General features: G+C 34.9%; 1 protein-coding gene across 1 annotated transcript in view; it reads left to right on the forward strand.

Moving 5' to 3' along the window:
• The first annotated feature begins 2,789 nt into the window (after positions 1 to 2,789).
• myo3a (myosin IIIA) overlaps positions 2,790 to 13,509 on the forward strand; it is a 97,613-nt gene continuing 86,893 nt past the window's right edge. The window contains 2 exon segments of the mRNA XM_055182262.2: positions 2,790 to 2,973; positions 6,810 to 6,944. Coding sequence (XP_055038237.2) covers positions 2,806 to 2,973; positions 6,810 to 6,944 — 303 coding nt within the window. The 5' untranslated portion in view covers positions 2,790 to 2,805.

Raw genomic sequence — 13,509 nt, forward strand, 5'->3', positions numbered from 1 at the left:
AATTGTACTACATATGTGTTCACAGAAGAAAACCTTACTACTATTATTAATGTAGCATGGAGGCCATGCCATTATCCTTCATCTAAAAGTTAGCCTCTGGTTCATTCAAAGCTGACTAAATTTACCAAAATATACTTCTTCAAAACCATTTATTTATTGCAATGTTTACAATAAAGCCACCAAAATATAATACAACCATCATGGGTAGGTCCTTACCCCTGCCAACCCCAACACCAAATATCTCCTCTCCAGGGTCTAAACTAAACACTGCAAGATGATGCCCTTGAGGATCAGGGTTTGACACATTTGGTCTACAGAATACTGGCAGTTTATTCTGCATACCACCTGTGATTAAAGTGGGCTATTACATGTCAGTAGCTCTCTGAACTCCACAGACATAACTTGACCACCCAAACCTATCCCTAAATTTGGATTTATTGATACAAATGTTGTTCCAGGACCATCAAGGGGGATATTTAATGTAATACTATACTTGGCTAAATCAGGTTGAGCAAAGAAACAGGATGCTTTACTTATCATTTGTCATTTACCCAGTAGTGATACTTTTGCTATGGATAACCTTAAAACAATAGTCTATCCTTTTTCCATATTAAACTATGTTATTACCTTAACTAAGAAGAGTTGATACATACCTCTATCATCTTAGTGCGTGCACGTAAGTGCTGTGGCGTGCGGCGACACTTTGATAGCATTTAGCTTAGCCTCATTCATTCAATGGTACCAAACAGAGATAAAGTTGGAAGTGACCAAACACATCTAAGTTTTCCTGTTTAAGACGAGTAGTTATACGAGCAAGTATGGTGGCACAAAATTAAACGTGGCGCTTTTTTAAGCAGATTTAACAGAGGAACTATATTGTATGCCGGCATAGCACTTTTGGGAGTACTTTTTACACATGCTCAACTACCTTTTTGACACTTTGTATTTGTTTAGCATGAGGATTACAACTCTTAAACTGTGTTAATAAGTCAGAATGCATGAAATACCACTACCCCCTATTTAATATAATGAAACATAGCTTACATTTTAATTTAGTTTTCATGTGTGACCCTGCCGGTGAAAACCCAGCTTAAGTATTTTTTCTATCATTCTGTGAATACAGGTGCTGGTCATATAATTAGAATATCATCAAAAAGTTTATTTATTTCACTAATTCCATTCAAAAAGTGAAACTTGTATATTATATTTATTCACTAAACACAGGCTGATATATTTTAAATGTTTATTTATTTAAATTTGAATGATTATAACTGACAACTAAGGAAAATCCCAATTTCAGTATCTAAGAAAATTAGAATATTACTTAAGACCAATACAACGATTTTTAGCAATCTTGGCCAATTGAAGAGTATGAACTTGAAAGGTATGAGCATGTACAGCACTCAATACTTAGTTGGGACTCCTTTTGCTTGAATTACTGCAGCAAGGCGGCATGGCATGGAGTCAATAAGTCTGTGGCACTGCTCAGGTATTATGAGAGCCCAGGTTGCTCTGATAGTGGCCTTCAACTTTTCTGCATTGTTGGGTCTGGCATATTACATCTTCCTCTTCACAATACCCCATAGATTTTTTATGGGATTAAGGTCAGGCGAGTTTGCTGACCAATTAAGAACAGGGATACCATGGCACTATGTGCAGGTGCCAAGTCCTGTTGGAAAATGAAATCTGCATCTCCATAAAGTTGGTCAGCAGCAGGAAGCATGAAGAGCTCTAAAACTTTCTGGTATTCGGCTGCGTTGACCTTGGACCTCAGAAAACACAATGGACCAACACCAGCAGATGACATGGCACCCCAAACCATCACTGACTGTGGAAACTTTACACTGGACCTCAAGCAACATGAATTATGTGCCTCTACTCTCTTCCTTTAGACTCTGGGACTCTGATTTCCAAAGTAATTGCAAAATTTACTTTCATTAGAGAACATAACTTTGGACCACTCAGAAGCAGTCCAGAAGCGAGACACTTCTGACGCTGTCTGTTGTTCAAGAGTGGCATGACAAAAGGAATGCGACAGCTGAAAACCAGGTCTTGCATACGTCTGTGCGTAGGGGTTCTTGAAGCACTGACTTCAGCTGCAGTCCACTCTTTGTGAATCTCCCCCACATTTTTGAATGGTTTTGTTTCACAATCCTCTCCAGGGTGCAGTTATCCCTATTGCTTGTACACTTTTGTCTACCACATCTTTTCCTTCCCTTCGCCTCTCTATTAATGTGCTTGGACACAGCTTTGTGAACAGCCAGCCTCTTTTGCAATGACCTTTGTGTCTTGTCCTCATTGTGCAAGGTGTCAATGGTCATCTTTCGGACAACTGTCAAGTCAGCAGTCTTCCCCGTTATTGTGTAGCCTACATAACTAGACTGAGAGACCATTTAAAGGCCGTTGCCAGTTACAATCATCAAAATTAAAATAAATACAATTTTTAAATATATAGTCTTTGTGTAATGAATGAATATAAAATACAAGTTTCACTTTTTGAATGGAATAGTGAAATAAATAAACTTTTTGATGATATACTAATTATATGACCAGCACCCGTATAACCTTGATATCTTTAATATTGACTAAGTAAAGTAATGTCAAAGCTTGAAATTAATCAATGATTAAAATCAAACTTTGAATCTCATCATTAGATTTATGAGACTTTACCCTGGATGTTTTCTTTTGATGTATTATTCTGCAATAGTGCTAAGTTAAACAGAGTGATCTATAACAAAAAATAGCATTGGATACAGACACAAATAGCCTATGTTCTATTTCTCCTTCAGGAGATCCCTTGGGAAGATGTTTCCTCGCTCTGGAAAATTCATTGTCTTTGACAGCTTTCCCGATCCATCAGACACCTGGGAGATCATCGAGACAATTGGTAAAGGGACCTATGGGAAAGTTTATAAAGTGCTTAACAAGGTCAATGGCAGCAAGGCAGCTGTCAAAATACTGGATCCAATCCATGTGAGTACTCACATATCTTATAAATCAATTTCAGTAAGTGCATGGCTGTATAACCATCAAATTTTCGGTTAAAACAACATAACTGTAATAACAAAAATGAATAAGAAACTTGCTTAGGGACGCTGTTTTGGTAAATACTGAGTCATGACATGAAGTCACAGTTTTTGGTAACCCAAGGTCAGAATTAGCCCTGTAGGTGCAGAACTCAGTTCACATGAATGTGCACCTGTATATGTGTATTTAAGTGTATTATGCCTGAGAGGCCTGTAGACAATTACTGACCACTGAGAGTACTGTCATATTCTCTCTCTCTCTCTCTTTTTTTCTCTCTCTCTCTCTCTCTCTCTCTGTCTCTCTCTCTCTCTCTTTCTCTCTCTACACACTCTCAATGCTCTTCTCTTTCAATTAGTGATTGGGCAAATATAAAGCCCCCTCACAGCAAACTAATCAAAATGAGACGGCTTTTTGGAAAATGTGCAATTTATGTTCATTTCCTACATCTGAGTTTCTCCAACTCACCCTTTCAAGGTCCTGAATGGAGATTTGGAAGTATTTCAATGGCCTTTTGCTGCCAGTATATTTAAAATTACTCATCAAGAACAAATAAATATAGACAGCTGCCGTGGTCATTGTTCCCTCAAATTTGCACAAATATTTATTTCCACTGCTTTCCAAACACAGGAAATGCTATATTCATGTAAGTAATAAAAATATGGAGCTCTTTTGAAGCCACCATGAAAACACTTGAATAGATATTTATCATATTTATTAAAATTCTGCACTCAGAAGTTGTTTTTCCTTCAACTTCAATCTGCAAGCAGCACATTGACTGTGTTGATCATAATTCTGAAGCCAAAATATACACTTTAAATCTAATGTGTTGTGTACTGCTGTGAGATTTCGCTAATGTGGAAATTTTATGGTCTTTCCAGTGTTACTTATAAATTAATCTGGGAACATGGGTATTTTTTGTTCTTTATGTAAGGGATAATGTCTAGACAGCAGCCACAAAAGATTCTGGGTGCAAAAAGATGATACACATAAATGATAATATGTATAGTAAAGTAGAAACAAAACTTTAAACTTGACGTGACGTAACGTTGCATACCACAGTTATATGGGTCATTCTACAGAGAAGGTGAAATTCGGGTGATGGAAATCTGCTTAAATGAACTTCTTTCAACATACCCCAAACTTCTTTAATAGCATTATTTAACTTGTCAAATCTATGAATCCACAAAACGGGGAGCTTAATCTATTTTTAATTTTTTAATACATTTTAATAAAAGAATCCATGAGTCATTTATTTGTCATTGCTGTTACCTGTGATTTAAACAACATTAATGTTGATACTAAATATTTTTTTCATTACAGGTTGAGTAGAGGAATGATAACAGCAAGAAAAATTATTGATTATTAATATTTGTTTAATTAAATTCCTAATCTTTACCCAGCATTGTGTGAAATTATTTGATTCCCAGTTTGACTTTTTTCTTTAAAACCAACAAAAACAAAAATATTCAACCAAAAAGGTTTTGATACAAAGACTGAAATATCAGCAATGTCCTACATCCCATATCAACAACAAAATATTACTAGAAAGTACAAGAAAATACATTCATAACACCAAAACGTGGTTTAACACCAATGACACAATGTAACACTAATGACTAAATTAGAATATAATATAGATAATGAATATGATAAAACTTATAAAATTTCATAAAATTTTCCATCTTGTTTTGCTTTTATGCTTTTATGTTGGAAAGGAATAGTGCTTAGGAAGCACTCATTAGAGAAGTAACACTAATGATGGTAACACCAATGATGGTAACACCAATGATAATTTACAGAAAAAAACTAATATTTTAACAAAATGGTTGCCATTAGCCATGTGCCATATTTCATCAGAGATGTAACAATCACATACTTATTCAGTATAATGTTTTTATGTAAAGATCTTAACACTCCCAGCTATAAAAAAGAGTAACACTAATGACATCCAAAAAAATCTTATATCCAAATTCTTAGATATATCATGATATTTTAGACAAATAAGGTAAGACATCTCAAACTTTTTGTGCCTTCCTCCACTGCACTTCTTCCACTGACCTCTTGACCCATGAAAAACTTCAAAGAGCTGCATTGTTTCAAAATAAAAGTGCTTCGGGTAGGGTAACACAAATGACATAAAATTTGGTGGACAAATATTTATTTGATATTACTCATATTAATATGTGTATTTTTACCATTTCAGTGTTGTAGAAAAATACATACAGGGTTAAAGGTAAATATAAATTAGATTTGTTTTATAAAAAACATGGTTTTAAATAATAAGTACACAGTTCAACTTCCATGTATGATCAAAGGGACAGGGCAATTTTTAGGACCAGACATTTAAAAAAAGGGAAAAAAATTAAAATAAATAAACTCTCTCATTATTTTAAGGACAGTCTATATTTATTAAATATATATCATTATGGGATTATTGGCTCAAATTAAATGATTAAGTGGTCTGCAAAAGCAAGGGAAAAGCATTTCCACCTTTTTGTAGAATGACCCATATGATAAAAAAGCTTTGTTGAGTGTTTGACCTTTCAAACGCAACTTGCCTAAATTACCGCATACAACACAGTAAGTGCACATCAGAATCTAAACCGCGGCTGATAAGTCCTTATCAATAACTTTGTATATTTTATTGCGCTTGTTGAGGTTGCTCTTACTACACCGTAACGTTACATACCACAGTTATATGTATAAAAGCTTTGTTGAGTGTTGGACCTTTCAAACGCAACTTGCCTAAATTTCTGTATACAACACAGTAAGCGGGCATCAGAATCTAAATTGCAGCCTGTAAGTACTTCCTCATCACTAACTTTGTATATTTCTACCGTTATATTACAGTCGTATTGTTAAGTGTTGCACCTTTATTAATCGTTTAATGTTTTTAGTGAATTAAAACAGTCAAACATACGTGTTTAGACACGGATGTTACAACAGGACATCTCTTACAAAGCAATAGTGAAACACAGTAACGTTATCTTAAATAAAGTAAAATGTTTTAAATGTATATGCTGCTGTGTCATTTTTGTCAGATCCAATATTAGTTGTGCTTTTAATCACTGCAAATCCAGCATCGACTTGTAGCTTTTTTACAAATGAATCTGCGGTACACAAAGTAAACAAACACTCCCCACGCAAGCTGTAACTTCTTCAAAAACAAACTTTAACCAGGCATTCCTAATGTTATGTTCCGAGCCTCCGAGTTAAGGTAATCCAGCGTCTGTGTTCTTTTCAGACGGTTCTTCCACAACCGAACACTCCGTTTCCATGGTTCCTCATAACAGATCACCGCGTCAAAATAAAAATCTCTCAGAATTTTTTTATTTTGATTACATTTGGCAATCTTTAAAGACATATTAACTGATTGTTGAGACACTGCATGGTTTGCTTTGCCCCTGGCCCACATTTGTGTAACGTGAAGCTGTGGGCGGGGCTACGAAAGTGGTCATTGTATTTGGGTTTGGGGAAGTGTTTCAATTCTACTCTGATGACATATCTCAGCACATTTTCCTGGCTTGGTGCCATAAACTGTTATATTTCAGTAGCACGGACGTTTTCAGTTTTGAAACTTGCCGGATGTTTATTTAAGTATGATGACCTCTAACAAATGATCACTGCTCCTTTAAGGTATACATTGTATGGTGTATTTTTTATCAGTATGTGTATCAAACCCACAACTAAGTAGGAACTACTGTTGTGTCTGTCTGTAGAATTTGTTAATCTGCACTTCACAGAGTAAAAATCTGCCAATTCACGTCATGTGTTTCTTTCAGGATATTGATGAAGAGATCGAAGCCGAGTACAACATCCTCAAAGCTCTTTCGGATCATCCCAATGTTGTCAAGTTCTTTGGAATGTTCTTCAAGAAGGACATCAAGAATGGTGACCAGCTATGGCTTGTACTTGAGGTACACTGCTGTTTGATGTTCTGTAGCTGTGGCTGTCATTTATTAACATGGGTCATTTTCATTATTGTTTAATCGTTTCATGAACCAGCAGAATGATGCACATTTGCTAATGTGTCCATTGTAGTGTTGTAAGCTCCATCCCAGTTGAAGTAAAAACACTATATATGTTATAGTTTCATTGCTTTTTTATACAGTTGTTTCACTGGCAAATATCAATCTGTGCAATGGGATAAGAGGGGTATGATACTTGATCAATCAGGAGGTCTGGACACAGTTTTACAGGTCAGAAAAAGCTGTCATTGGGGTGGTACCCTTTAAAAGGTCCTAATATGTACCATTTAGCTACAGATATGTATATATTTAGAAAAACTACAGTATGTTCCTTTGTGGTACTAATATGAACTCTTTAGGTGCAAAGGTGCACTTTTTAATGGGTACAACCTCAGTGACAGCAAGGGACCATATTTTGACCAATTTCTGATTCTGACAGTGTACAGGTAGGAGGAGACAGCTCCTCACTTCTCACTGGCTGAAGCTGTGTCCTGTTAAACCCAGCAGCTATGAATGCCAATCATGAACTCTCTTGTTGTGCTAAACAATTCAGTGCAGTACACCTGCACATTTTGTTTGAACAGTAGAGGTCACTTCAAGTATTACAGTACATTATAATTATGTACTGATGAGTAATGCATGTTTGTTAAATCTCTAACCAGTAATTATGGTGAACAGTATGCACACACATTGTGTTAAATTCACTGACATGGTTACAGTGGTAAATGCACGCTGCCAGTATTCAAGTTTATTTCCTCAGGTTTTGTTTAAAAGCTTTATGTTGGTTGAAAATTGGCTTGGTTGGTATGAGAACAGTTCACAGACTTATTGTATTGGCGATGAAGTGGCAAATGAAATTGCTTGTAGTTTATACATTTCGTTTTATCTAATAGTTTAAGGTTTTCCATTATATTTTATTTGATCATCCTCTAACTGTCCTGCTGCTGTAGAGACACATTATAGATGTTTAAGAGCAGTTGAGCTTAGCAGTTGTGCTAAATCGAATATTTCTGCTGTTCTGGGAGGTATAAAACAAATCTCCCATATTTATCATCATGCTCTGATGATCACAGTGCAAATAGACATTTCTGAAAATGCTAAGTTGTCTTTACTTACTTCAGAGAGTCAGTAAAAACCTCATAAAATCCATTATTAAATGTCAGTTGTTTAATTCAGTCTGTTAGTGTATTTTGTCTTCAAAGTGTCAGTAATGTTACCTTGGGGATCTTGTGCAGGGCTTTTCTCTGCTACGACAGTTAAATTGCATTCTTAGATCAAGTTCAGTGTATAAGACATATCTGGAGAGATTAAATAATGTAAATTTTTGGTATAATACTGTATTTCAGTTTCAGGGTATAGTGCTGATGGGGTGAACATGTCCCACGCAAAGATTAATTGTGATTAATCGCATACAAAATAAAAGTGATTTTTGGCATAATATATGAGTATGTGCTGTGTGTAATTATTATGTATAAATAAATACACACACATTCATGTATGTATTTAAGAAACATTTACATGTTTATATATATTTATTTATATTTTTATATATTCTATATTAAAAAAAAAAAATTATATATAAGTAAAACAATTCTGAAATGAATATATGTATGTGTGTGTGGTTAAATATAGACAATAATTAGACACAGTACACGCACATATATTATGCAAAAAATCACTTTTATTAAGTATGCGATTAATCTTTGCCCAGCACTACAAAATATGTATCTTTAAAGCACCAATTTTGACCTTTGAGGTACTAATATGAACCCTTTAGGTACAAACCTCAGTGACAGATTTTGTACCTTTATTTCTGAGAGTGCACTACTGTAAAATAATTAAACATGCCTTTATGCAGTCTGCAAAAACAGGACATGTATGTGTTAAAATAGTTTAAAAAAATGAAAAATACAGTAACCATATAGGCTATTGTAAGTATTTGATCACACACACACACACACACACACACACACACACACACACACACACACACACACACACACACACACACACACACACACACACACACACACACACACACACACACACACACACACACACACATATATATGGGTCAATGACGTGACGTTAATTATTTTGTGTCCACATGGTTCAATTCAATGTTAAAGGGTTAAACTTTCAAAATAAATTTGCAGATTATTCGTATAGCCTACATTATCTTTTTTTGTAGCCTAGAAATCTATAAAAATATATTTGCAGCCAGGGTTTATGATGTTCTTGATGTAGGTCTGGCTAACCAGGCTTTTTTGAGGACCAAGTCTAAAATTTCTGGTTTTATTTCCTTTTTAAAGACTATTTGGGGGATAATTGCAAAAATATTAATGTGGTGTAACTATTAATTGGTGTAACTAGTATTTCTTAAAATTAAAATATAAATATATATACATAAAGAATGTGGAACAAAATATTATTATCTAGTTAAGTGTAATATGGTTTTTACATATTTTACACAAACATTCATTTTTACATCATTTGTCAAATATTATTTAGAAAACATAGCTGTTTTCTGCATGTGTCAGGACAAATATTACAAAAATGCATTAAAATTTACATTTAGAAATAACTAATAAAATGATATTTTAAAATGTTTTTTTTCTTTTGATGATTACGCTTACATGCCATCAAGGTAGATAAAATATTTAATATTTCTCATTCTTTGGCGCAATCGGCAGTTACACCATTTGACATGTTCAGGATAAAAACTTTTATAAAAATGGTGCAAATGTAATTTTTTTTGCATAAAATCAACATAAATACGCTATGTGCATTGAAATAAACCTGATGCATGCTTTTAAATCACGTTTTTTTTTGTGGTAAACGTTAAAAAAATGGTTTTATAAAAATTGTTTAAAAATTAAAATAAATAGAAAATTTTAAAAACCAAAATAACATTTACTTTAAAGATAAAGTGGACTTTTCATTAAGCAAAAAAGTTACCAAACTGACTTTCTACATTTATTTTAAGTCACCTCAAAAACAGCAAAGTCATTGCAAAATTACTCAAAACATTAGAAACAAGACAAGAAAAGCTTTTGCACAGCACTAATACATTTTTAGCTGCACCATTGGTTTAGATTTAACTGCATGACCGGTGTATAGGATTAGGATGATGGAGGTAAACTGTATGTGGTCTGCTATAAACAGAACATTGATATTTAGACGGTTTATATTGTCACTTAAGTCCAAATACTTTTCAGTCCACAGTACTGCACATAACATAAGTTTTAAGATTTTTGCATGTTTTATATGTAAAGTGTAGTGTCTTACTCCACCTGAAATCATGTTCTGCTTTTTAAACACGGTTGCTACAAATTAAAAAATGATTTTTTTTTGTCTTAGAGACCCCTCCGCATCATTTACCTGATTTGTCGTTCTACTTGCTCTTTTTTCCTAAATAGCTTTGCATTTCTGTATGCAAACTGCTCTATGCAAAATCCACACTCAGCAATCCAAATATGGAAGCTAATCCTCAGCCTGGGATCAAAGTCCAGCTTTCAAGCTGTCAGCAGTGAGTTAGCAGTCTACGGGATGGGGGGTTAAATTGCCATGGTTACAGTCGCCCTCCCCAAACTGTAATTTTCCGTATTTCAGTAAGATCCGGCAAGACGGCTCCTCCACTTTGCGTGACCCCCTGATTACCGAGAGGACTCGTAGAAATTGCCTCCTCCACTTTATACTGGCTGCTCATCAGGCCTGCTGCTTGTTCTGCTTTTCTTTTGTGTTGTGGCTTCTAATTATGGATATGAAGGAAGCTGCAGGCTTTCATCTGCACTCGCAGGTTCCTCACCATATTAGGGCCAGACTCTGCTCCGCTATATTAAAACTTCAAAGATATCGGAAATGATCTCTATTCAGTTTTCTGGAAGTTGGCTTGTAGAGTCCCGTCGATCACTAATGGCTGGAATAGGACTATGATGATGGGGCTTTATTGATGTATTTTCATATAGAACAGTGCATCTGCTGTGCTGCTATTATTCAAGGGCTTTTTGTGGATATGCATTTATAAGAAGTACGTTATGAGAGACTGCATTGCTTTGATAAAGTCTGTTTATGAGTAGATATTAATTAAAAATTGCATTTTTGCAAATTATACCAAAGGTTGCTTCTGTATTTGGTCAAGTTCTTTTCTTTGAATTGATAAAATCTAATATAATAGCTTTTATTTTTAGGATTAAATGAATGCTTCATATATGAGAAACCCACATCTAACATTTTAATAAAACAGCTCTATCTCTGCAGTTACCAAAAGTCAAAGGTTTTAAGGTTTCATTAGCACAAAGGCTATAAATGGCAACCCGTTTTATATTGTCCAAACCATGACCAGAGTCTATATAATGCATTGTTGACTGTTTAATGAAGCAACTTTTATTTGATCCAAAAAAATGGTCCCTAGCTGTCACTGGGGTCTAATGAGGTGCACATTGCTACAAAATGGTAAAAATTTGGATCTTTTTTGGTTCTGTTTTCTGAACAAAATGATCAAGTTGTTAGCGATCCCTTTGAAATAAACCCTTTTTGGACCATGTCTAGCTAGCGCCCATAGTTAATTCACAATAAGGTTTAATGCCATTGTTTATCAGGGCTTTCTCATTAAATGGTGACAGAAAGCAGACACCTAGCTCATTATTTGAGTGTAAATGATAAGGTTGCACGGACAAAGAGCTGCTTCTTCTAAAAGAAAAAAAGATGTGAGGGTCAAATACACACACATTTCATTGTCTGATGCAGTCTCACAATGAAGGTTCCAATCAAATATTTAACATCAAATTTTGCTCTAGTTAAGTTACTACAGTTTGGTGAAACTTTTGATGCTGTTTTTATAGCTTTCTAGATTTTGAAAGACATGATCCAGGCTGGCAGTATGGGGTAAGGGTGGATAGCAGAATTAGACTCAAGCTGAATTATGGTGATGGGCGATGGCTCATCATGACATTAATAATGTGTACTTCACAGACCGAGGATAATCCCAGGATAAATTAAAAGAGAAAATCAGGAAGAAAAGAATTTCAGTTCTTGTACAGGACCTGAACTTATTTTCAAAGAGAAATAAAAGTTTGTCATTATATGATTATTTTAAGTCCGAACATTGTAATTAATTTGCTCTTCCTTCAAATTCTTTGTCTGTTTTTCACTTGAACATTTTGAATATTGCTAAATGCTTAAAGGGGCACCTATTATGCAAAATCTACTTTTACAAAGTGTTTGGGTATAAATGTGTCTTGGCAGTGTGTAAACACAACAACCCTACAATAAAAATTAGGGATGCACCTATACCACTTTTTTGGAATACGAGTACGAGTACTTGCATTTCAGTACTTGCAGATACCGATACCGAGTATGTAATAAAAAAAAAACATGATTTAAATTTACAGGTAACAGCTTTAGTCATATAATTTAACAAAAAAACAAGGGACTAGTATGGAATTAAGAAAATTTATTTAAAATTAAAACCATGTTGTATGCAACATATTACAGAATAAATAATTATTCAAATAATTTAAACAGTACAGTGCAACTCAAGTATTTTTTTCAGTTTGTTGTAAACTCTGCCTCTTTGGACAACATAAGAGGCATTAACCCCTTACACGCCACTCAAACATAGACATTTCTCACACCGTGGTATCGATCCCCGCGAATGGGGGGACTTTTATGAGTACGAGTACTTTAGAAAATGTGGTATCGAGGCCGATACCCGATACCAGTATCGGTGCATCCCTAATAAAAATCTTTTTAAATCCCCATTAAACCAAAGCAGTCTCATTAGACATGATGTTTTGATTCTCTTGTTAATGTGATGTCACATTGAAAAGCCCTGCCTATGGCTGCTGAATAATTTGTTAATTTTACCTAAAAGCTTTTCTAAATGTGTTTGGTACTAATGCGGCAAAAACACTCTGACTATATTTAAAGGAATCAGATCAATTTTAACCAAAAGTGTTCATTGTCTTTTGGTAAGGGAGTGAGGAGCAGTAGCTGATTTGCATTTAAAGGTACTCACGTGAAAACAGTGCTTTTTTGGTCCTACGCAAGCATGCCGCACAAGCCCTGAAAAGTGAATCCAAAACGTCTCGATCACCCCCCAGTGACTGGTCCCAGTATAGGTCATAAACCCCACCTCCCCCATGTTGTTCAATGGGACTTGAGACCAACTAAACAATTTAATTACACTTCAATTATCTTTTTCCTAAGCTGGTTTCTGTTCTTTACTGTAGTTTTTATCACGCTGATGTAAATTCAGTTTGTTTTTTGGTAATTATTTAATATTATAAAAACGGTGGTGTCACGTCATGATTGACAGCTATGATATGCACATTCTGCGAGAGAGAGGGTAATTTCGCGCCTTTACTTCTTGCTCACTACTGGGAAGGACTGGTCCCGAAATCGCTTTTTTAAAATAGGCTCATTTTCCAGTTCCCCTAGAGTTAAACATCTGAGTTTTACCGTTTTGGAATCCATTCAGCCAATATCCGGGTCTGGCTGTACCACTTTTAGC

Source organism: Misgurnus anguillicaudatus, chromosome 25 (genome assembly GCF_027580225.2).
Source record: "Misgurnus anguillicaudatus chromosome 25, ASM2758022v2, whole genome shotgun sequence".
Classification (NCBI taxonomy): Eukaryota; Metazoa; Chordata; class Actinopteri; order Cypriniformes; family Cobitidae; genus Misgurnus; species Misgurnus anguillicaudatus.